Below are 24,454 nucleotides of genomic sequence, written 5' to 3' on the forward strand. Positions count from 1 at the left end.
ATTCACCACCCTTTGAGTGAAGAAGTTCCTCCTCAACTCCGTTCTAAACCGCCCCCCCTTTATCTTGAGGCTGTGCCCCCTAGTCCTACTGTCTTTTTTGAGCGGGAAGAGTCTCTCCACCTCTATCCTATCCATCCCATTCATCATCTTATATGTCTCAATGAGATCTCCCCTCATTCTTCTAAACTCTAACGAGTACAAGCCCAGTTTATTCAGCCTCTCCTCATAGCTCAACCCCCTCAACTCTGGTATCAGCCTAGTAAGCCTCCTCTGCACTCCCTCCAAGGCCAAAATATCTTTGCGCAGGTGCGGCGCCCAAAACTGCACACAGTACTCCAGCTGCGGCCTCACCAATGCCCTATACAGCTGCAGCAAGACCTCCCTACTTTTATATTCAATCCCCCTCGCTATGAAGGCCAGCATCCCATTCGCCTTCCTGACCACCTGCTGCACCTGCAAGCTGGGTTTTTGCGACTCATGCACAAGGACCCCGAGGTCACTCTGCACCGTCGCCTGCTGCAGTTTTTCGCCCCGTAAGTAATAGTCCTTCCTACCATTATTCCTACCAAAGTGGACCACCTCACACTTGCCAACATTAAATTCCATTTGCCATTTCCTGGCCCATTCGCCCAGCCTATCTAGATCCTTCTGCAGACTCTCCACATCCTCCGCACAATTTGCCGTTCCCCCAATCTTGGGTGTCATCCCACTCGCCTTCAAGCCCCCCCCGAGTTAAACCCAGAGGTGGGTGAGATCCTCTAGAATCATAGGATCCTACAGTGCAGAGGAAACCATTTGGCCCATCAAGTCTACACTGACCACAATCCCACCCAGGACTCCATAACCCCATGCATTTACCCTAGATAGTCCCCCTGGGCAGAAAGGGGCAATTTAGCACCTAACCTGAGCATTCTTGGAGTGTGGGAGAAAACCTGAGCCCCCAGAGGAAACCCATGCAGATACGGAGAGAATGCAAACTCCACACAGGCAGTGACCCAAGCCGGAAATCGAACCTGGGTCCCTGGCGCTGTGAGGCAGCAGTGCTAACCACTGTGCCCCCATGCCACCCACAGTGGCACATTGTCAGGTTGTTAATCAAATGTCCCGAACCTAACCCACCCTCCCCTTGACAATTAAAGTTCTAACCTATTACGCTGTTATGAACTCTTATTTGTCATAAATTATTTCAACAGTAGCCTAGGGAAAGGTAAAAGTATCATGATTATTTTCAATGTACCCAATGTCACTGCAGCCCAATATGTATTTATCAGTTATTCATTTGCTGGCACATCAGATTTGCAAGTATTAAGCTGCAAGAAAACAAAGTTACAGAAATAAATATGGAAGGTTTAATCATTGAACTTCCTTTGTATATCAACGGATTCATATATTAATGGATTTACATTCAGAAAAGCAGCCTGGAGGTGCTGATTTCTTTTATAAATATGAATTACATGCCTTTGCGGGTTATATTTCCAAAATAATTTGAATACATATCAGTTGAGTATTGAATGTTATTAAAGGTAGAAATGGTTATAAATTTAGTGAACATGTGAAAACAATATTGATTATTATTCACCCGGTTGCTTCTTTAACAGAAACCCCTTTTGTCACCTGAGCAATACTTCCATCAAACTATGTCAGGATAATATATGTACCTAGAGAAGCAATTCTAGCAGTGTAAAAACATTTTTAAAGCCAATGTCAGGCTTGTCCTCTAAGGATACATTTATATTTCTCGCTAAATGATGATATAGACTGAACATTACATTTTACAGAAAGTCAGCCAACAACTCAGGAAGAACTCTTGACAGTCACCCAAAGGATCGTGATTGCATGTCTTATCACTGTAAGTTATTAGCTCAGAGTGTTGAGTTTTGTCTGATTTTAGTGAGGCTATTGGAAAAAGGCAACACAGACAGATATGCCACATCGCTACAGGAGGAGTGAAAGGAAACTTCACTTGAATAGGTTCCTCGTGCTGACTAATGATAGCAGCATTGACAGTCACCATTGAGATATTTACAGCGGAGGCAATTTTACTTTCTGGCTCTCTTGTTGGAGAAAATATTTGGGGGGGGGGTGTTGGTGGTGAGGTGTGGGGGGTGGGGTGATTCTCCCAGCCTGCTGTGCTGCTCTAAAAGCACGATAGTCTGGGAGACATCAGTGGAAGCCATTTCATGGGCTCCCCGTTGGCGCCAACGCCTCCGTGTGACTCCAAGATTTCGAGAGCAATCAGCTCCACGCTATTGGAACCAATTTCAATGTTGAAACTAGTATTAGTATCTGATTAGCGGGTTTGGGGCTGAAGTCTCCGGGCCTGCTAGTGTCTCCCTCACCACTCACTGCCTTCCTCTCCACTCCCGCCCAACCAAGAAATATTCATTCCAGCAGGGCTTACAACGGTTTTCTACTAATAGGCGGGGAACAAGTGGCCAACCCTGCTGGAGTGGAGAGACCATTGAAGCCTCTCCAAAAGGTGGTGGATAAGTTGGGAACTGTTTCCTGGGCAGTGCCAGCCTGGCCCCCTGGCATGGCCCAAGGAGCAAATTGGCAATGTTCACAGGGCACCTTGGCACTGACCATTGGGCATCAGGCAGTGCCAAGGGGCAGCACTGGGGGTGTTACGGGGCTAGCCAGTGATCAGGAGACAGCACTGAGGGCTACTGTGCGTGTGCCAATCTCAGCGCTGACAGATTGGCGCATGTGCAGTGCTTGTTCAGCGCTATGCTGTCAGTCTCTTGGGAAAGAATAGCTCCATCCCCTGAATTTCAGAGGGAATCCCGCTAGAGCACTTTGTGATGCACATAGTGTGGGAGATTTAATCTAAAAATGATGCTGAAAACACTGGCAGGAGTTACTCCCATTTTCATGCAGATTGTGGGCTTAGAATTTTTTTGGGACAAGCCCGGCCATGGTAGTAAGTGGAGCCACAGGATTTTAGAAAGGGTTTGAGTGCAGGGTGTGAGTGGGGGGGAGGAGGGGGATCAGGTCTTTCTCATGCCTGTGTGGTGTGGGGTAGGGGGGAGTGACCCCTTATTTGTAGGTTGGAGGGAAGATGCCCCTCCTAGGTCAGGAGTTGCTGGTGCCCCCTGGCCAGCCAGAGAGGGAGGGGATACATTTTTTGGGGTGAAGATTGAGGCACCCCCGCAAGCAATGAATAGCAGGACTGGCCAGCGGGTTGCTCGTGATGCATGGATTTGCTTCCATCAGACGGGGAATCCTCCCTAATTCAATCAAATGTCAATATTAAAATTAATGTAACTAGAAGTTGTTAATTAAAGTGAAGTTCAAATTTGGTATTTCATATGTTTGCTAAAGCTTAACATGCTAATATATGAACATAATACTTTTGTAAGTTAGAAAATTAAGTCTTACCATTAGGTTTTGTGGGAGCAAACCATTCAATAAAGAGTTCTTTGGAACTGACAGTTCTAATTATTGGGAGTCCTTGTTCTTCAGGTGGAGCCTGTTCAGTTATTTCCACAACAGGATTGCTTTCAATACAGCCCCCAATCGTACAAGCCTGGACACTGAAAGTGTATTTTGTGAATGGAGTCAAATCATTCAAAGTCACAAATGTTTGAAGGCCTCGGAAATGCACGTGAGCCACGGGATTGCCCAGAGTAGTAGATTTCAGTGTATATCTCTCAAGAGGTCCTGAAGCATTTGATGGGGTTGTCCAGTTTAACGAAACTGATCGTGATCCAACAAATCCAACATGACTCAAATGAAACAGTCCAGTAGGACAGCCAGTCGTTGTGCGATAGCTACTAATGTTGCTTCTTGTGCTGCCATGAACATTACTTGCCACAATATAATAAGAATAGGTTGTGTAAGGTGTTAAACCAGTATCACTGAAGTTATTGAGACCTTTAAAAGAACAAAGTTATGTGCTTATTCATTTAAATAAACCACTGTGAAAAATATTCAACTTATATTGGAATTGTTGGAAATTATAGTTAATGGGTTTTTGTGGTATTTACATTCAAAAGATTTATTTCCTCATGTTCAATCTTAAGAAATAAAAATAAATTGTTACAATCCTGCACATCATGTTTAGTTGTGCGATGGTCACAAGGCTGAGAATTATCAAACTCGTGTAATAAATTCATGAACATTCTGTTTGCTGTTTGATCCCTCATATTAAATTAATAACAAAATAGAAAGCATTGGTATTATTGTTCACCTTAATTTTGCATCGCTTGATTTAGAAAGAAATTTACATAAAGAAAGGACAAAACAATTACTTTCTGATCTCAAATTGCCCACTTAGAGAAGTACTCACTTCCACTTAGGCTTGTTCTAACTGTAAAATGCAGTGTAGAAATTATTTTGGGTGATTTTATCATATGGACACTTAACGCTTGGTAACAACACTCAATCTACTAACCAAAATGGCATGCTATCCAAAATAAATTGGTCAATACCCTGCTAAAATAACAACAAAAACAATTTGATATGAATGCGTTTGGCATTTGTAAGGTGTTCCCACCTGCATATCCACTGTGACTTCCAGTGTCTCCTTATTAATTGAATTGGCTAACTATTCTTTAAACGATGATGTGATTTGAAACACCGACCGAATTTCTCTGACCTTACCCGCGACTGGGATTATCCAGTTCCACCACTGTGAATGAAGACTTGGCTGAGGGCCAAATCCTCCTGGTAGTGGTAGTAAGGTGTGCGAGACTAGAGAATTTTGGCCACAATTTTCAATTTCACAGTCAATTATAATACTTCAAAAACACATTTGAGGCTGAAATTGGTCTTTACTGACAGCACCAAACAAGCAATAACAAATTGGCAACTCCTTTTACACCCAACCAATTTTCTTTTCCATTTGAGACAGGTGGGTGTGAAATGGATTGCCAATTTGTTATTGGCTGCTTATTTCCCCACCAAACACCAACTTCAACCCAAAACTGGGAACTACAATAGGATTTTGTCAATTAAATATTCTACCCACCTTGGAAAGAAAGGTATAAAAATCATTGCAAAATATGATTTGATGTTCAAGTCTGGCAGCTTGTTCAGCAGCTAAAAGAACTGTCAACAGGGAGTTTGAGCACTTGCTGGGTGATCGAATGAATGATTTATTTTAATGTACATGTGACTAATGGGTGTACTGTTAAAGTTTATCGTAATTTGTGTATTGCTTTGTTCAAACCTTAAACAGACTTTAGTGTTTAATTTGAGCTTTTAATTCGTGTCTCATTATCTCTTAAAATACTGATGCCTGATCAGTAGTGTAACCTGTCAGGGATAGAGATTTTATTTTACAATTCATATAAAATTATTTTGTCCATCATTTTTGTACACACATTTGGGAAGGAGTTGGTTTAGTAGTACCCTTGATTTAGTGCTATGAGTATTACTTGGCATGGTGGCACAGTGATTAGCACTGCTGCCGCACAGTGCCAGGGACCTGAGTTCAATTCCTGGCTTGGGTTACTCTGTGTGGAGTTGGCATGTTCTCCCTGAGTTTGCATGGATTTCTTCCCGATGCTCCAGTTTTCTCCATGTTCTGAAAGACTTATTGGTTAAGTGCACTGACCCGAACAGATGCCAGAGTGTGGCTACTAGGGGAATTTCACAGTAACATCATTGCAGTGTTAATATAAGCCTAATTGTGACTAATAAACTTTAACTGGGACTGAAAATGACATGAGCACACGTACAGTTAATACCTGTCAGAACATACAAAGCAGGTAGTTCATGACGTCAAACAGCTTTAACATTGATTTGACACCCTCCCTTCCATCGAGTAGCTCAAAAATTCAGCCCACATTCTTGCTTAAACTTGCACAGCTGAACATATGTTAAGCAAGCTAAAGGACGCCACCTCAACTCAAGGGAGCATCACCTACTTGCAGGTTTCATTACTGGCTGCTTTCTTCAGGCTGTTCTTGCAACCTCAAATATTTTTAATGCTTCCCATTGTGGATTCAAGATTCAAAAGTTTACAATGACTGGTGTGGCAGTTGCTGAAGGGCTTTTTGCTGTCCTCAAGGCTTCAGAATAACTAACTGTGCTCAGACATGGTTAACCTTGTATGTCTTCCTTTTGGAATAGAGCATGGCAGGGAGAGTGTGCAGAAGCCACATCAAGCTGCTAAGAGGGAAGAGGTGGAGCTGGAGAAGGGAAAAGCAAGAGGCCAGGTCTTTAGGGAGCATTCTCCTGTGGACAATTATTGCAATGTCTATGCTTCACCAAGGGAGCCCTCACTGGAATCTGCCAACTGCTGCAGCCATAAATGTAACATCTTATCTTCTAGAGCTATCTTCTCTTAGTATCTTTGGACCGTTCATCTGGAAGGCCTCCAATTCATCTGTGGAGAAAGGGCACCTCTCCTCCTTTCCATCTCCTTTACAACACTGTCATTTGAAAACTTGGATGCCTGTGTTCTCCCATGTTCAGCCAGTCTTCTCTCTTTGACAAGTTAAATTCAGCTCACCTGCTCCATCCATGATGCATCACCCCTTTAAGAGGTGGAGCCTATATCTTTAAACAATGGAGGCTTTTTTAACCTGTGCAGGCTAGTCATAAGTGTTGCTAGCAAGTACTGGTATTGGGTCCCTGCTGGCCTATGCAGCCAATCAACAGTATGGGTAGCACTGATTATATGCAGATATTAATGCTAATGAGAAGGTAGCACAAAGGTGCCTGAGGAACCTCATTGCAATTCCTGTGCCATTTTTTGGATCTATCTAATTTAGCCCCATTATATCATTTCGCAATAAAATTGTGTTAAAATAGCAGATAAAGGAACTTCATATGAACATGTCATTTTCCGAGCTCAAATCTCACTGTGCAATTTTAATCTATAAGCTTTCTTATGCATTGGGTAGTTATTGTGATGTTGAACATGAAGTGAGAAACATGTCAGTGCTGCTTATTTATTTTAATTTACCTGGTAATGGCATTGTGATGTTCCTGTGCCTTTAAGAAATGTATTTTATATCATGTTTTTGGTGAAGGTTGTGCTTCATATTTCAACTCTAATAATGGTGCATTTGTTGACAGCCAGCAGCTCACTTGTTGATACTACAGGGCTTTAATTGCTCCAAATTATTGGAGTGATTGGTTTAATCTAGGCTAATACATTATTGTTATTCTTAGAGTTGTCCCCTGGGATTTTCAGAATAAGGTTTGATTAAGTTGATTGGCAAGAAGAAAATCATGTGTATGGGTGGAGCTAGGCTTACAGAGATGGAAAATAGGCAGTTGCAATTTGAATTTGAAAACAGCAGTAGCTCTTTCTTGCTTTCTTTCTGGAAATTGGGACCTGCTAGAAAACAGGATCTTTCTCCAGAGATCTGCAAAAGACAAGAGGTGATTTCTCCACCTCTGTCTCTCCCTGTCTTTCTTACTGGAGGTCTGCTGTATGAAGACTGGTCTTCCTTTGGAGGCTGTGTTCTCAGAGTCAATAGATAGGTGTCTTCTGTATCTTTGTCTAGGGAGGTTAAAAGGTCAGAGAACTGAGAATTTATGTAAGCCTGTGTGTATTGCTAACTGATTCTAAAGAGGAATTTATGTCTATGAGGATATTGCTTAAATTGGAACTTATAGAAATACTTAGCAGTTAAGAATTATACCTTCTCATCTTTAAATATTTCAATTGGTAAAAGCCATGCTAATTCTTTTTTGTTATATTTAAACTGTGTTGTTATTTTAAGTTTGTTTTAAAAAAAAGCTTCCTAATGGGTTAATAAAATCATATCTGGGGTGGAATATCTTTTGCTCACACTAATGCCAAAATCAAAAATAGTTAGGGTCTAAGTTAACTTCATAAGATACCTTGGGGTTTCTCATCTGGTCCTTAACAGTATGGAGTGCTGAATGTTCATCACCATGGAATCTTATTAGTACTATGTTCATGAAAATTACTGTTAACAGTCAGATCACAGAAATGTAGGAAAAAAAACATTTGTCAAATAAGTTTCTTTCCAGCACCAATCCACAAAGTCGTCAGAAAAGCTGAACATTCACTCATTCCGCCAAGTCTACTAAATTCTTAACTTTGGTTACATCACCTTAAAGAACTTAATAGAGGTGAGCATTGTTCCCACATCGGGAAGGAGAGTCACCCCAAGCCACTCTGACTAGCAGATGGTTCGGAACACATAGATAAAAACTAGTGACAATGATCTGCTTGCCCTTTTAGCCATGTATTAGTATACAGACCAGAAATAGAAATAATATGAAAAAAAACAAAGCAATTCCAGGTCTTCATTTTAAAAATTGCTTCCAGTTATATAAGAACATTAATTGATGGAAGTTATGACAAATTTCAACATTTTCCACTACCTCATTCCCAAATAACCACTTAGAGTATTGAAGGGAAAGAAAACATCTTACCAAATGGATACTTATCCTGAACAGTATAAATTTCTACTCCATCTCTGTACAGTGTATATGTGAGTTCATTAGTGTTTGGTGCATCAGGTGGACTCCATGATAGATGAACAGCAGTAGAACTTAAAACATGGGCTCTTGGTGGAGGTTGCTGAACTGGAGCTATATTAATTAAAATACAACTTGTAACATATTTTAAAATGAAAGAACTTGCATTTACATATCAACTTTCACAACTGTGGGATGTTCCAAATCACTCTACAGACAATTAAGTACTTTAAAGTGTAGTCGTATAGGAAATGTAGGAAACAGGGCAGCCAATATGCAATTTTGCACATTAAGGTCCCACAAATAGCAAAGTAAGAAACTGCCAAATCATCTGTTTTAAATGTAGATTGAAGGTTAAATGATGGCTCGGGCACTGAGAGACTGCCATTCCTGTTCTTTTGATTGCATTGCGGGATTTTTATTTTTTTCTTCACTGGATATGGCAGTCAGGGCCTCAGTTTATTGTTCAGATGAAAGATGGCACCTCCAATAATGCAGCACCCTCCTCAGGACCACACAGAATTGACAATGCTCAAGTATCTGGACTGTAACTTGAACCTGCAACCTAAGCTGTGCAAGTGGAACATTCTTGTTTTTTGCATTGAGAATTCTGAACATAACTATTGACCTGGAATTTGCTAAAGAATGACACATGCGCAAATCAGCCAACTTGTGATGAGGTGGAATAGCCTGTGAATTCCAAATTGCTACTAACTCCTGTCCAATTTGCACCGTAAGCTTTGTGAAAATGGCCTATCTTCAACCTAGCCATGAGTTTCATAAAATTGCTGCATTTACTTATTCATTGACTATTAAACTTACAACAGAAAGTTAAGTCTAGTAGCTAATGGCACAAGTACTGTTTCAACAGTGCTAACTGTTGATGACTGCCAATCAACCTCTCTGGACCAAAAGGTGAACAATTAACAGTGTGGAGTCTTATATTTTTGAAGTAATGAATTGTTGTTGAATTTAAATTTGAATTATTTTTCTTATATTCCCTTTCTGCCTTAATTTAATCATTCTTTTTCTTTATTGGTCTTCTTAGGTCAGATTTGACCTTTTTATTCAGTCTTTATCTCCAGCTGTTTAGTTCTCAATCTTTAAATCTCATTGCTTGAGATGACGCTCTATTGATTTCTTTGCACAGTAAGAAGTCTCACAACACCCGATTAAAGTCCAGTAGGTTTATTTGTTAGCACACACCACTAGCTTTCGGAGTACTGCCCCTTCATCTCCTTATTCACCAAGTCCCAGATGTCCTCTTCTCCTTACGCATTGTTATCACCTTGCATTTCCCAAATTATTTTTGTATTGAATGATGCAGAGAAATGTTTAATTAACTGAGCACACCATGGACTTCCCAGTTGCTGCAAATTCCAAACCATTAATGTGTTGTCCTTATTAGTAAGGACATTTTATGAACAATTGCAGAGTTGCTCTTAACCTTTGGCATCCATCCAACAACAACTTTCATATATACGGTGCTGCTGCTAATGCTGAAAAACATTTCAAATTGCATAGATTAAGGCCTGCATTTAGCCCATTGTGCACAAGCACCATCCATCTGTTTTGGTAATAGTTGATACCTCAAAATGATATATAACGTACATAATCGATCCATAAAATAAAATGTTTTCAAACAGAAACTGATTACACTGTCTGGCATTAGAATGATTATGATGTACTAAAGCTGAGAAAGCAAACCTTGAATTTTCTGAGTCACCAGCGTTTGGAAGGCAAACCTCTGAAATGGGACTGTCAAAAAATACTCAGCTTTACCATACCCCAATGTCAATTTGTAAATACATGCCATAAATTTGCTTGCAGAAAAATAATTACTTACTTTTACTGCAGCCAAATATGTTGTTCACATCCAAATGGCTCATATTGTGGGCGCATACATCACATTTTAAACCGGTTACAAACTGTTTACAGAAACATGCTCCATTTGTTTGGTGGCAAGTGGCATTAACGCTGCCTGCAGGGTTGCAATTGCACGGATGACAGCTGTAAATACACAGAACAAAGATATAGTGATTTTCACCATGTAACGTAAAAAACAGAAGTTGTTCTTTATACCTTTACTGCAAAATTAAGTTTATGTTTGATAACATGATGGTACTTGGCTAATACTTTAAAAAGATTAGATGAAAATATTCTTCAATTGTTTACCAATTGGGCAAGAACTATTGTTTTAGAAGGTAATTCACCCACTGTTCATTTTTGAAATTCCTAATATTACATCAGTTGTACTACACATGAAGGGGTTAGAGAGGGAAAAGCTGGCAAAGTAATATCCTAAATCTCAAAACATTCACATATCAAAAGCAAATGATGAGGTAGAAAGAGATACAGGAACACATTCTTTTTATATACCTCACCATTCTGGATTAAAAGATATGCCTAACTCCTTATAGAAGAGTGCACAGCACTCTTAGAAACAAACTTTAAGTTAAAAGATAAACTCAGTCTCTGTTCTATGTTACATGACAAAATGAGATATTTATCTTAAAGTGTTCACAAAATGTGGCATAAACACATGAGAGAAATGTATACAAAAGCAGTCTCAGTTTTGTGCTGGGTACCGAACATACGGGGTAGTGCTAGTCTGTTACCCATTTGGTGCTTCTCAACAACTTCTGCTTATACCCATACTCATCAGTCTCGCTGACAACCAGTGAGATGCAGATTAAAATGTGATCTGAACAATGTTATAAGTTGCTGTGGCAATGAGGAGCACCTCTGAATTTTGCACAACAAATCAGCTCATTCTATTGGCATACATTGAAAACACACGTCCAACTGTTTAGAAAATATGACAAGAAAGTAGATTTCCTTTAAACGATATCCCCAAATATTATGGTTTTTAAGGAGGTACATTTCAAAAGTTTTCTTGTGTAAGTTGTTTTTCATTTATTTGCCCTGGTGAACCTTTTCTAAATCTGGTCGTGCAGCTCACACCTACTTCTTTGTTGTTACTTCGAAAATGCAAGCATGGAGCTCCACATTTACAGAGTTTACAGCTCTTCCAGCAGCCAATTGGTAAGCAGGGCCTCCAGCTACCAGTGTGCCCCAACACAATTATTAGAGGGAGAGGAGGCTTCAGGCAGATTGTCTGCCCATTGGGCATCTCACCACTGCTGGGGTTTAGACAACGCCAAGAGAGGTCCACGTTGTGTTGTACCCTGCCCAGCAGCTTTTACTGCATGGGTGGGTGGCAGGCATAGCCACCTAAGCCGATTGGAGGATCCCTTCCAAAGTCTCTCCCCGCCAACTACTCTTTTCTCCTGATCTGTCTACCTCTATATCCTCCCCCTTCACTGGCTGAGGCCCGGCAGCTGGCCAAGGCAAGAACTTTAGACTTAACCCCCAGTCTCAGCTCCAGTTCAGCACATCTTCCTACAACCCTCTCTGCAGTACCAGTGGTAGCCACAGCTGCCAATGTTGGCACTGCTGCCAGTGGAATTATTGGTACCAGACAGCTGCTCTTCGAGACGAGTCTTCCTGCTGTTGAGGGACAATAGTCTCTCCTTAAGTCACTTAATGCCTGTGGGATCCTTTGTATAGTTTGCTTTAGTTAAAAGCCTTCATTTTAAGGTATTTATGCCCTGTGTAACTGACAATGCTAAGCTTTAGAGCTAACTTGACCACATTTTTAAAACTCAGCTGGGAATTGTGGGATGTCATGATGTGGAGCTGCCAGCGTTGGACTGGGGTAAACACAGTAAGAAATATCATAACACAAGGTTAAAGTCCAACAGGTTTATTTGATCGTAAAATCCACTAGCTTTCAGGGCGCTTGCTACTCCTTCATTAGAACTCACCTGACAAAGGAGCAGCATGTGCTCTGAAAGCCAGTGGATTTTGCTACCAAATGAACCTGTTGGACTTTAACCTGGTGTTGTGAGACTTCTTACTGAATTCTGGGATGAACACAGAAATTGACTACATTTGAAGATGCAATGTTAGCAGAAATGGGTCTTTTCCTAAACAAGCTTTTCATAGACACACAACTGCAAATTGCTTTTGAAAGTTACAGATTATGTGCGTCCAATAATTTCATAACATAGACAAGAACTCATATACTGTGGTAATAGTTATGTGTATTCAGTTGAGTTGTGTTGAATCCTGTACAAGTTCAAGTTCAAGCTGTTGGGTGCTTTCTGGCCACCCTCTCCCTCTCTTTCTCTCCCTTGCCTCTCTCTCTCTCTTACTCCAATACATCAGTCTCTTTCATTTCTGTTATGTTAATGATGATCAATAAACAAAGTTCTACTTTGGACCAGTTGTGCCTGCACCTATTCTAGAAGAACAGACCCTACAACGCACAACTGGATGGAAGCTCCCCTCGCAACTTTTGCATTTGGAAGTGGGACCAGGAACCTCAGTATAAAATCCAGTCATTTGTTTCTTGGAGGAAGAGAAACACAATGTGTTGGGCAACATCCAGCAGATCAGATTGCACCACTTCTGTATCTGTCACTGCATCAACTACTCTCTGAGCTATATACTTCAATCAAGACAATTTCAAATTATACCTCAATATGTCAAAAAGAGAAGTGTCCAAAGGTCTTGTTTATTTTAGTAGAGAAGATCACAGAATCCTTACGTTACAGAAGACAGCCATTCAGCCCATCGAGCCTGCACTGACAACAATCCCACCTTATCCCACTGCAGAATGGAGTGCTGCCGTGATTTAAAATCCTGCCAAGTGACCAGCCGACATGGAGATCAAAGTGATCTGGCCACTTTGAAATTTGCACGGCTGACAGGCAGGTATGCAGATATTGATCACTGGGCTGCCTGAAGTCATCATGCCAGGATGATCCTCAGCTCTGCCAGTGTCACCCTCTCCAGAGTGTCAAGGTCAATCCCTTACCCATATTTACCCTGCTAATTGCCCCAAAATTAGGCTCAATTTAGCATGGCCAATCAACCTAAACCGCACATCTTTGGACTGTGGCAGGAAACCGGAGCACCCGGAGAAAACCCACACAGACATGGGGACAACTAGCAAACCCCGCACAGAGAGTCATCCAAGCCAGGAATCGAACCCGGGTCCCTGGTGCTGTGAGGCAGCAGTGCTAACCACTGTGCCACCGTGCCACGCCAACGCGCCAGCATTGTGTCACATTTCTAAAATAAAGGAGTTATTACGTCTCCTGCCCACAGATGCCAGGCGTCTGTTGCACTAATTTTCAAAGCCATTCAAATGATCTCTGTCCCTGTGGCCAAATCAACTGAAACGTGACATAGTAAAGATGACTTTAACCAACCTCACACAGTAGGAATGCAGAGGCCACGCAGTTTAAATCATCTTCAAAAACCTGTTGTCCCATTCCAACACAACTTTTGCCTGCTACCACTTTTAAATGTCAATATTTTTAGGAGACTGAAGTGCTGCCAAAGAAACCTGTGGCAGGTGCGTGCTACATGATTATATGCAAACCAGGAATGTCATTAGGATCCAGACATGTCGTTAACTTGAAATATCAGAATCTTGCTCAGCATTAAAGCCACTGATTAATATCTCTTACAATTGTATTTTTAGTGGAAGAGGGGAAATGCGATTTAAAGAGACGATCAGCTCCAGTTAGCTGGATCAGACAGGAATCTGTGTGCGACTGCGCTTGTGAATTTCCAAGGAATCCTTGAGCCTAGACTTTGCGTGTTACTGACAATTTTCTACATCAGTCAACTTGAATAAGTACTCGCAATTTATCACGCTTGCTTCTTTGTTTCAGATGGAAGAAGCTGATCCTCAGCTCTGCCAGGGTGAGAAGGGACAGTCCATCAACAAAACTGCCATCTCTCTGGAGAGTGGCAAGATCAACACCTTACCCCAAAGCCGATCCCTTGAGTGACCAATCCTCCACAGCCTCGCAGCAGCAGAGGGGCAATCAGCCACTGGACCTAACTCTTCAAGCTCGCTCAGTGCCCAAGGCATCAGTGCCAGGGTGCCAATAGGCAGTGCACCGTTGGCACTGCCATGGCATGTGACCTGAAGGGAGGTCCGAGGGGAAAGGGAGCCTGTGTGTGGGGGGGTATAATTGGATAAACCTCCTCCCTGCATGGTTCAGGGGAGAGGATGGCTCACATTGATGAGAGGTTGGCAGTTCTTTCACGAAACTCAGGGTCCAACATGCCAGGCCCTTGCTTCTGAGGATCTGTATGAAAGCCCACCCGCTGCAGATCCCGCTGGGGAGGTGGGTGAATAGAGGGAGGTTCTTGAATCAGGCTTCAAGCCCGCTAATTATACTTGAAGTTGTTACTTTGAATATTATTGGATTCCTGCCCTTTATGAGTGGGAACTCGATCGGGTTTGGTGGGATGGGCCAGGAACAATGCAATGGGTTCGGTGCCCGATTCCCCTATTTTCTGGGCCATCGTAAAACTTGCCGGGAGATCACAGGTGAGCAGATTCCACCACCCCCACGCCATCTCCGTCCCCCCACCCCATGTATGTATGTAATTCCTTTGTCTTCCCTCAATGGATGCACCAGCTGACCAAGACTCCTTCAAAAACAAGTCACACTACTTTCACAAATGTTGCAACAGCAGAAATAAATCAAAGGTACCTTTCCAGCAAGTGCTTGCCTTTCACAAGCCTTTTTTGGCCCATTGGAGGAGTGGCTGTCTCACGCAACTCATGAGTGGTTAGCACAGGTTTTCAATGGACCTGCATGGCCTAAGTTTTGAAAAATTGCTTCAAGCCAGCAAGACTGGCTAACTGATGTCATTAGAAGATCTCTCCTGATGTTTTTGGTGCATTTACAGAATGCCCTTACTTGGCCCCATCCCAGCTTGGGGTGCCCGCTGGCTGCACTGAAAGTGACCAACAACATGGAGAATGTTCACTTCTAGCCTCAGGTCTTCCATAGCAGCAGCACCAAGAGTGGCACTATGGAGCCTAAATTTGCAGCAATCAACTTTGAGCTAAATGTGCTTTTATCATATTTAAGAAGACAATATTAGCATGTGTTAAACAAATCTTGACATCCAAAATGTATAACAGAGCCTGTCCATTAGGACAGCATGATGGCACAGTGGTTAGCATTGCTGTCTCACAGCACCAGGGACCTGGGTTCAAATCTGGCCACGGGTGTCATAGAGTCATAGAGGTTTACAACATGGAAACAAGCCCTGTGGCCCAACTTATCCATGCCGTCCTTATTTTTAAATCCCTAAACTAATCCCAATTGCCTGCATTTGGCCCATTTCCCTCCATACCCATCTTACCCATGTAACTGTCTAAATGCTTTTTAAAAGACAAAATTGTACCTGCTTCTACTACTACCTCTGGCAACTTGTTCCAGACACTCACCACCCTCTGTGTGAAAAAATTGCCCCTCTGGACACTTTCATATCTCTCCCCTCTCACCTTAAACCTATGCTCTCTAGTTTTAGACTCCTCTATCTTTGGGAAAAAGTATTGACTATCTAGCTGATCTGTGCCCCTCATTATTTTACGGACCTCTATAAGATCACCCCTCAGCCTTCTACACTTCAGACAAAAAGTCCCAGTCTATCATGCATCTTCTTATAACTCAAACCATCAAGTCCCAGTAGCATCCTAGTAAATCTCTTTTGCACTCTTTCTAGTTTAATAATATCCTTTCTATAATAAGGTGACCAGAATTGTATATAGTATTCCAAGTGTGGCCTTACCTATGTCTTTTACAACTTCAACAAGACTTCCCAGCTCCTGTGTTCAATGTTCTGACTGATGACACCAAGCATGCTGAATGCTTTCTTCATCATTCTATCCACCTGTGACTCCACTTTTGAGGAGCTATGAACATGTACCCCTAGATGTCTTTGTTCTGTAACTCTCCCCAGTGCCCTATCATTAACTGAATAAGATCTGCCCTGGTTCAATCTACCAAAATGCATCACCTCGCATTTATCTGAATTAAACTCCACCTGCCATTCATCAGCCCACTGGCCCAATTGATCAAGGTCCCATTACAATCAGAGATAACCTTCCTCATTGTCTACCATGCCACCAATCTTGGTGTCATCTGCAAATTTACTAACCATGCCTCCTATATTCTCATCCAACTCATTAATATAAATGACAAATAACAGTGGTCCCAGCACTGATCTCTGGTCACAGGCCTCCAGTTTGAAAAACAATCATCTACAAACACCTTCTGGCTTCTGTCAAGAAGCCAATTTTGTATCCATTTAGATACCTCAGCGTGGATCGTGCGAGATTTAATCTTAAGCAACAACCTACTATGCGGTACCTTGTCAAAGGCCTTGCTAAAGTCCATGTAGATAGCATCAACTGCATTGCCCTCATCGACCTTCTTGGTTACCCCTTCAAAAAACTCAATCAATTTTGTGAGACATGATTTTCCACTCAGAAAGCTAAGCTGTCTATTCCTAATCAGTCCTTGCATCTCTAAACGCCTGTAGATTCTGTCTCTTAAAATACCTTCCAACAACTTACCCACCACAGATATGAGGGTCACTGGCCTGTAGTTCCCAGGCTTTTTCCTGCAGCCCTTTTTAAACAAAGGCATAACATTTGCCACTCTCCAATCTTCAGGCACCTCACCCATGACTGTCGATGATTCAAATATCTCTGCTAGGGGACCCGCAATTTCCTCCCTAGCCTCCCACAATGTCCCGGGTGCTTGTGTGGAGTTTGCACATTCCCCCATGTCTGCATGGGTTTCCTCCCAGTGTTCCGGTTTCCCCCCAACAGTCAAAAATGTGCAGATGATGTTGATTGTTCGTGGTAAATTGCTCCTTAGTGTCAGGGAGATGAGCAGCGTAAATGTGTGGGGTTATGGGGACAGGGCCTGGATGGGATTGTTATCGGTGCAGACTCGATGAGCTGAACAGCCTCCTTCTGCACTGTAGGGATTCTATATCTTTTGTTTCCCAAATGATGATATTTGAAATTACAATGAAACCTGTAGCTAGATAGACATTTATTGTATATGCTAATTTGCTGTAATGTTGCTAATTGATTGCTAAATTATTGGCAGAGTGAAAAGCAGAAAAATGTGAATGATTTTTCTGTGGTTAAAAGGGATCTTCAAACCACTCAACATTGCTTTTGTAATTATTTTTCAAGATAAATGACCTGTAATATTAAAACAAAGAAATCTGATTACATTTACACTCTAGGTGAAGAAAAGCATCCACAGTAATCAGTTTAAAAAGTTCATTTTTCATTCTTATGGGATTGATTCACTTTACAAATGGATGTTATAAACAGTGATCTGTCAAGACTTGAATATATTAGTTATTTGTGAAGTTCTCCACCATTTCATCTCAGCAATCAGTGATTAACATGTTGTTACTGAGAAGCAAGAGGTCTCTAACCAGGCGATTCATTTCAGTGCGCAGTTTGACACTGGGTATAATGTATACTGACCAGGAAAAGAATAAGCATTAAAGTACCCAATTTGTGTCCCTACATTAAAAAATAATTGTGATGTCCAGTGTTCTATTCAATAGTCTACTGCCCAAGGCAATGTACTGGACACAATGATGCCCCATTGCTTTAAGTGAGAATTAATTCCTGTGTTGAAAAATGCTGCTTCAACAAGAAAATACTTGAAACAAAAGAGTACCATTTAAGTGGAAGTATCGATCAAAATTAAAACAGTTTTATAAACTGTTGACCATAAAGCACATTTCAGACGTCCAACTTTTCTGCTTTCCCAGGAAGCTCTTTGAATATGCAAATCAGAGTTGGAATCCAATTGTAAGGCTCCAATCACTGTTTTTATGTACAATTTGACAGACAATGTTCCACACAACGCTAGGCCAGTTGTATATGATTTTGAATAGTCTGAGCAGTGATCTCTAAAGGATCATGCTCACCCCCATTCCCTCCTGCCCCTCAACAAGCCTGAACTGCTAATTGACCTCTTTCAGAAACTAGATGATTTTCAGCCTGTTAAAAATCAGAAAAAAATGCAGGGCTGGATATGTGTCCATTCTGAACCAAAGTTAATAATTAGCTGCTTAGAGTTATTCCACATCAAACCACAGAATCACAAACGCAAACTACTGTGGATGCTGGAATCTGAAACAACGTCAGAACAATGCTGGAAAATCTCAGCAGGTCTGGCAGCATCTGTGGACAGAGAATAGAACCAACATTTCGAGTCTTGATAACTCTTCGCCAGAGCTGACCAAGCTCTGACAAAAGGGTCACAGAATCACAATGTATGCACAACTGAAAAATATAACTGAAATCAGCAAAAACTTGCCTTCCATTTTCAGGGTTAAAATCAAAATAATTCTCCTTGCAGTGGTCACAGCATATCCCAGTCACTGAAAGGTCTCGGCACACACATTGTCCTGTGACACTGTCGCACCTCTGATGCATCGATCCTATTGGATGGCACTCACATGGCAAACAACCAGTGGAATTAACCGAGGGAAGCATAAAACCTGAAAAAGCACCATGTAAATTATTTATAAAGAGTCAGAATTTAGCATATGGATGCAATTGGTGGCAAGGCAGATGATTTTCCAAGAAGTTATGAAAGAATTGATATTGAAGATGATTATATAGATCATCAACCTACCTAAATCTATGTAGTAAAATCTACTTTTATCTTAACATTACTGGATGAATGTACCAATAGACTACACCAAAAGAAACCAGGCTGAGCATCACATACATACAATTCCTCACAGATGCCACTTCTGATAACTTCTAGGTTTCAGCCAGGCATCTCTGCTTGGACTAGTTGGAACATCAGTGGACCATTCATCTCAGTTCATTCTCATGTACTTACCAATTACGTAGCAATATTGAGAAAAGCCTGAGAACAATTCATTTGGCTAAGAACGCTTTACACACAGGATGCCTCAACAAACGAAATAAATGAATGCAAAAGAAGTGGCAGCATCAAATCTTCTGCTTTGAAGTCTGTGTTTCAGAAATGCTTGCAACATTTTAATGAATAATAGCAACCAGTTTTGAACATTATGGGCGAGATCTTACTGGCCATCCACACCACGATCTCGCTGCAGTGAGCTCAGGGAATTTGGCATCCAGCCAAATCTCCGTCCACTGCAACGGGATTGGAGAAATCCCACGGGCATGATAGGTGGTAACATTCTGGCCAATGTCTTTCATATGTACAGCATCTAAAGAATGATCAGATGATTGCTTCAATGAACTAAAAAGCAGCATTACAAGCAAAGGAACAGCAACTTGGTATCTACAATACCTTCAGTATTATTGATGGCAAAATGATTAATGCACTCGTGTCATTATCCCTTCTGCAATTGTAACAAAGGTACCATTTTTTTCAAAAATGAAAAGTAACTTCTAGTCTTTCTTGTGTTAATATTATACTAATAATATAATATATAATTACATGGATTTTCTTAAACATATATATTTTGCAACATTTCATAATGTTGCATTTTAGATTACAAATATATGGGATCCAGTTTTTCTATACTGGAACACATAAGCTTTCCATGAATGCACAAAAATACAGCAAAAAAGTTCTTCTGTGATGTGCAATTATTAAGCTAGTGTCATAAATCATTAAAGGGTGAAATTTGTGTTTTCATAGAAAATGGAAGATGCTTGTCACTTTCTTTAATTAAATCAATAATTAAGTCACATTTATGAAATCCCCGTGTTTCCAAACCATACATCCCCACAGTTTCCTTATTATTATGTTGTAAAACAAGTACACTCCTGTTTTTGTTACAAAAGAAACATCATGCCATATTCACAGTTAACCATTGTCATTGTTCATTATCCAATTTTTCAGTGCAAAATCTGAATTTATAGTTAACTAATGGAATATAATGAAAACTAACTGTTAGTGTGAATATATATGCATTCTTTGGTTCATTTTTCAGCATTTGTCTTTTGAGTTAAAAAACCTCTAACATGTGGAATTAATGTAGGAGCAATTCAAAAATAATGGAAGTAAGTGGGATTCCTTACAAGCGATAGTCATTTGCAAATTAACTGGTTTATTCAGTTAATAATATTTAGATAAAATATTTGAATAAATGAGAGGCAGAATCAGAGATCAGAAAATATCCAAAATTACTTAATGGCAAAATACTAAAAATCTGTTTTTACTCCATGATTATATTGAAGGAATAAACTGTAAAATAAAACCACAAAATTTTATTCAGAGTCAAGTTGTCATTTATCTTAGCAGGAAAGGACCTAAATTAAATCCCAACTAATTTAACAGTGATAAATACAAACCAATTATTCCTTGGGAATTAAATATTGTCCAGATGAAATTTTAAGGAATAGACAATTAACTACACATTCTGTCAGATCAATAAAATGATCACTTTGTGAAGAACTACTATATTAGTCATTATTGCAGCAATTTTTACTGGTGAGCTATTATTTAACTCTTATCTATATAAATTACATTTTAAATTCAATCATATAAAGCAGAAAATTGTTTTACATATTACCATGGTATCAGACTGCAGATTGTGCAAAGGTGATTCCTGCTGCTAGACCATTGCTGCCCATTAAATGCATACTCTTTTTTTCAGGAGACTATGACAGCTACAGTGGAATACCATTAATCTGAATGCCACCATGCAGATTAATGCAGATTGCGCAGATTAATAATGCAACTGGGAGTGGTAAATTTGAAATTTTGAAAGAGCACTTCCAGCAACTATAAGATTGGTTTTAAATGGGCTGTCGTAAATAGGGCCCTAGCTATTTTCTCATCATGCAATCTTCATGCTGAAATAGGGCACATCGAAGCCATCCTGCAGGATAAAGGCCATCCTGATCAGATCATTACTAATTATATATCATGCCAACTCATGACTGGGTTTAAGGTTGCCACTTTTGGCCCTGAAAGGTGTCCAGATTACCCTGGAAAGGGAAGGTGTCTCAAAAGCAACAGGTGAAGGGAGCCATTACATGCTGTTACTGTGTAGTAGCAATACGAGTGGTATTCTCCATTGACAGGGTGTTGCCACCAAGCCAGAAAGATGCTCTGTCTGTCACACAAATGAGCAATGTGGTATATGTATGTTAAGGCAGGTGTGATGCCAGGTATGTAGACCATACATTCCAGAAATTAGCAGATCATATCAAACAGCACATCTCTTTGGTACTTCACAACTGATCGTACCCAACCAGCCCATGTTTGCAAAACTCAAAATATTAGTGCACCATTAGGTGTGATTCTGTGATTGGACAACACCTGCTAAACAATCCTGACTGTGCTCGGAATTACACTGAAAACCAATTTAAGATTGTCATCCAGGCTTGCAGTGTGGCTCACTAACATGTGCTAGAAGCCACATATATTCACACAAAGGGCCCTGTCCTTTGTAACAACAGGAACTCCCTTGTTCATTCCCCAGGGCAATATGTCAGCCAGCCAGAATCAGCCAGTCTGGTTTGACTTAAACAGAGCTGGACAATCAAAAGTTCCATTCTTCATTTTTGTGAGAATGCCTCCATGAATCAGAATCCACTTGCCAACAAACCAGCCTCTCTTCTCAATTGCTGTTGCCCTGTTACTGTTGGAAAATTTTTGTGAGCTATCCTGATGAGAGGAAAATGAAAAGCTTTGATAGCATATCCCTTTTTTCAGCAATTTGAATTCAGTTAAATGGAAAGAATTCTGAAAATAAAACTTGGTATCAGAAAATGTGGTTGTGAAAATACACCAACTAGTTTACAAATGCCTTTAGGGAGAGAAACCTGTCTTTACCTGATCTGATCTATATGCGACTACAGTCCTACACCAACAAAGCCTCTTAATTGTTCTCTAGAGTGGCCTAGCAAGCTGTTCAATTCTAGATCACAATGCAGCAGTTCAAGAAGGCCCAGCATGGCCTCATCCATAATGTGCGATAAATGATGGTCTTGCCAGCAACACTGATTTACCTGGAGCCTCGTGTCATAAAGGTAGAACTTCCACCTGTTATTCTCCAACCTCCCCAATAATACTAGATCCCAGCGTCGTAGTGGTTATTCGGACCCTTCCCTTCAAACCCATTACCTGCATGATGTCAATGCCTTATGTGATCCTCTATCCATCCCCTCAAGACGCTGTGTGTACCATTACTACAGGGGTGAAATCCTCTCCCCCAGCATGAAAGATTTACATCCCACCTATATTTTGTCTTCCCTACCTACAAGCTATAGATGTTCTCATTCACCATCACCATCCTTGCTGCAGCCCAGTACAGAGCCCGCCAAGCCCAGGGACAGTATCTGTAGGACAACCCTGCACACCAAGATATACTCTTTGCCTGTTACGCTCACCTCAAAGTTGGGGGCAAAAAGGGGTTGACTTGTGCATGCCACACACTTTCAAAGAGATTTGAGGCCAATGTAATTTCCCGTTGTGTGACAAAAGATCGGAATGTGTGGGGAGATTCCGGTGAGCAGATGTTTTAATGGGCATTCCTGAGATACACCACCAGGCAGCAGGATAACCCACCCACTACAAACTGTTGTTATACTGGCTGTTCAATGGCTTTTGGCTAGATACTTCTTTGCCCCTGCCCACCAAGAAACCTGCTGTGGGCAGCTTGGGAAAATTCTGCCTTTTGTTACAGTAACAACCTTCAAATATGAAACCTTGGGCTGGATTTTATGTGCCCCACTCTGAGTTTTTTCAGAAGAGTGGTGCATAAAATAGGGTGGGTGCCAATTCTATCACTTTACCGCCCAACCTCAAGCTCATTCCCACAGTACAAGCGGTGGGCAAGTGCTAAAATTGTCAGCTCAAATAAATAATCAAAGCTCAACTGGGCTAGTTTAACAAGCCAAGTGACCCCAATATTACACTGCCCAGGCCATAATGCAGTTGGAAGCCTCTAGGTTTAAAGGGGTTTGGCATCTGGTATGCTGACAACGTCTTCCATGTCCTCCTTGCTGGGCTTGTAATGAGTCAAACATTGAGAGGTTTCCCTCCCAGAATGGCAGCAGGAAAGTGGTTAGGAGCAGACAAATCCATAGGGTCAGCAACGGCGGATACTGTGAGGTTCTTGGGGTGGAATGCCAGGCTGCAAGAACTGAATATGGGGTTGAATTCTGCCAAGGGATGTCTTCCAGCCACATGAGGCCTTAAGACCCTCATACAGCAGGGAGGATGACTGCAATGAGAATAAAACCCCCCAAACTTAGGCAGCATTGTGAAGCCAGATGGCATGAGTTATATGAAAGCTCAAGGCTACCGGTTATGGAGGTCAGTCTGTCAGTGATTAGTGTCTGGGTGCTCAAGTTGGGAGACACATTTAATTGATAGCCCATGAGAGTTGTGCAAATGAGGGTGCCCTCTGAGGATGAATTTGACATGCCAATTGCAGTCTTCACATAGATCTGATGTGCCGTGCCTACCACAAGGAGAAGCATTGAACTCCAATGTACATACTCATGTGGACAGAACAGAGAGGTGACACAAATGTGGCCCCAAATGCAAGGCGCCATGGTGGAGTCACTCACCAGTCACCCTGCTCAAGGGATGATGGGGGATGAGGAGGTAGCATCTCATTTCCCTATGAGGATAGAACACAGGTCCACTGAATGCACTCAACTGCCCTCACTCCTAAGAACATAAGAAATAGGAGCAGGAGTAGGCCATCTAGCCCTTCAAGCCTGCCCCGCCATTCAACAAGATCATGGCTGATCTGAAGTGGATCAGTTCCACTTTCCCGCTTTCTCCTCATAACCTTTAATTCCCTTGTCTATCAGAAACCTATCTATCCATAAGTTAAATATATTCAGTGAGGTAGCCTCCACCACTTCAATGGGCAGAGAATTCCAGAGACTTACCACCCTTTGAGTGAAGAAGTTCCTCCTCAACTCTGATCTAAACTACCCCCCCCCCTTATTTTGAGGTTGTGCCCTCTAGTCCTGCTATCCTTTCTAAGCAGGAAGAACCTCTCTACCTCTACCCTATCCATCCCCTTCATTATCTTATATGTCTCTATAAGATCCCCCCTCAGCCTTCTAAACTCCAATGAGTCCAGACCCAGTCTATTCAATCTCTCCTCATTGGCTAACCTCCTCATTTCCGGTATCTGCCTACTGAACCTTCTC

At 41.3% G+C, this 24,454-nt stretch overlaps 1 protein-coding gene across 3 annotated transcripts in view; it reads right to left on the bottom strand.

Annotated features, from left to right (window-relative positions):
• The window catches only part of ush2a (Usher syndrome 2A (autosomal recessive, mild)), an 815,153-nt gene that overhangs the window by 625,049 nt on the left and 165,650 nt on the right, over window positions 1-24,454 (bottom strand). For 2 of the 3 annotated variants that reach the window (XM_080200527.1, XM_080200526.1), the window contains exons 1-3: window positions 10,253-10,369; window positions 8,362-8,520; window positions 3,379-3,873 (exon numbers count right to left, since the gene is read on the bottom strand). In XM_080200527.1, coding sequence (XP_080056653.1) covers window positions 3,379-3,873; window positions 8,362-8,520; window positions 10,253-10,295 — 697 coding nt within the window. In that variant the 5' untranslated portion in view covers window positions 10,296-10,369. Of the gene's footprint in view, window positions 1-3,378; window positions 3,874-8,361; window positions 8,521-10,252; window positions 10,417-18,644; window positions 18,829-24,454 lie in introns of those variants that run through there. The other variant, XM_080200528.1, reaches the window with a different exon arrangement.

This window comes from Carcharhinus amblyrhynchos, chromosome 12 (genome assembly GCF_965287045.1).
Source record: "Carcharhinus amblyrhynchos chromosome 12, sCarAmb.v2.hapA, whole genome shotgun sequence".
Taxonomy (NCBI): domain Eukaryota; kingdom Metazoa; phylum Chordata; class Chondrichthyes; order Carcharhiniformes; family Carcharhinidae; genus Carcharhinus; species Carcharhinus amblyrhynchos.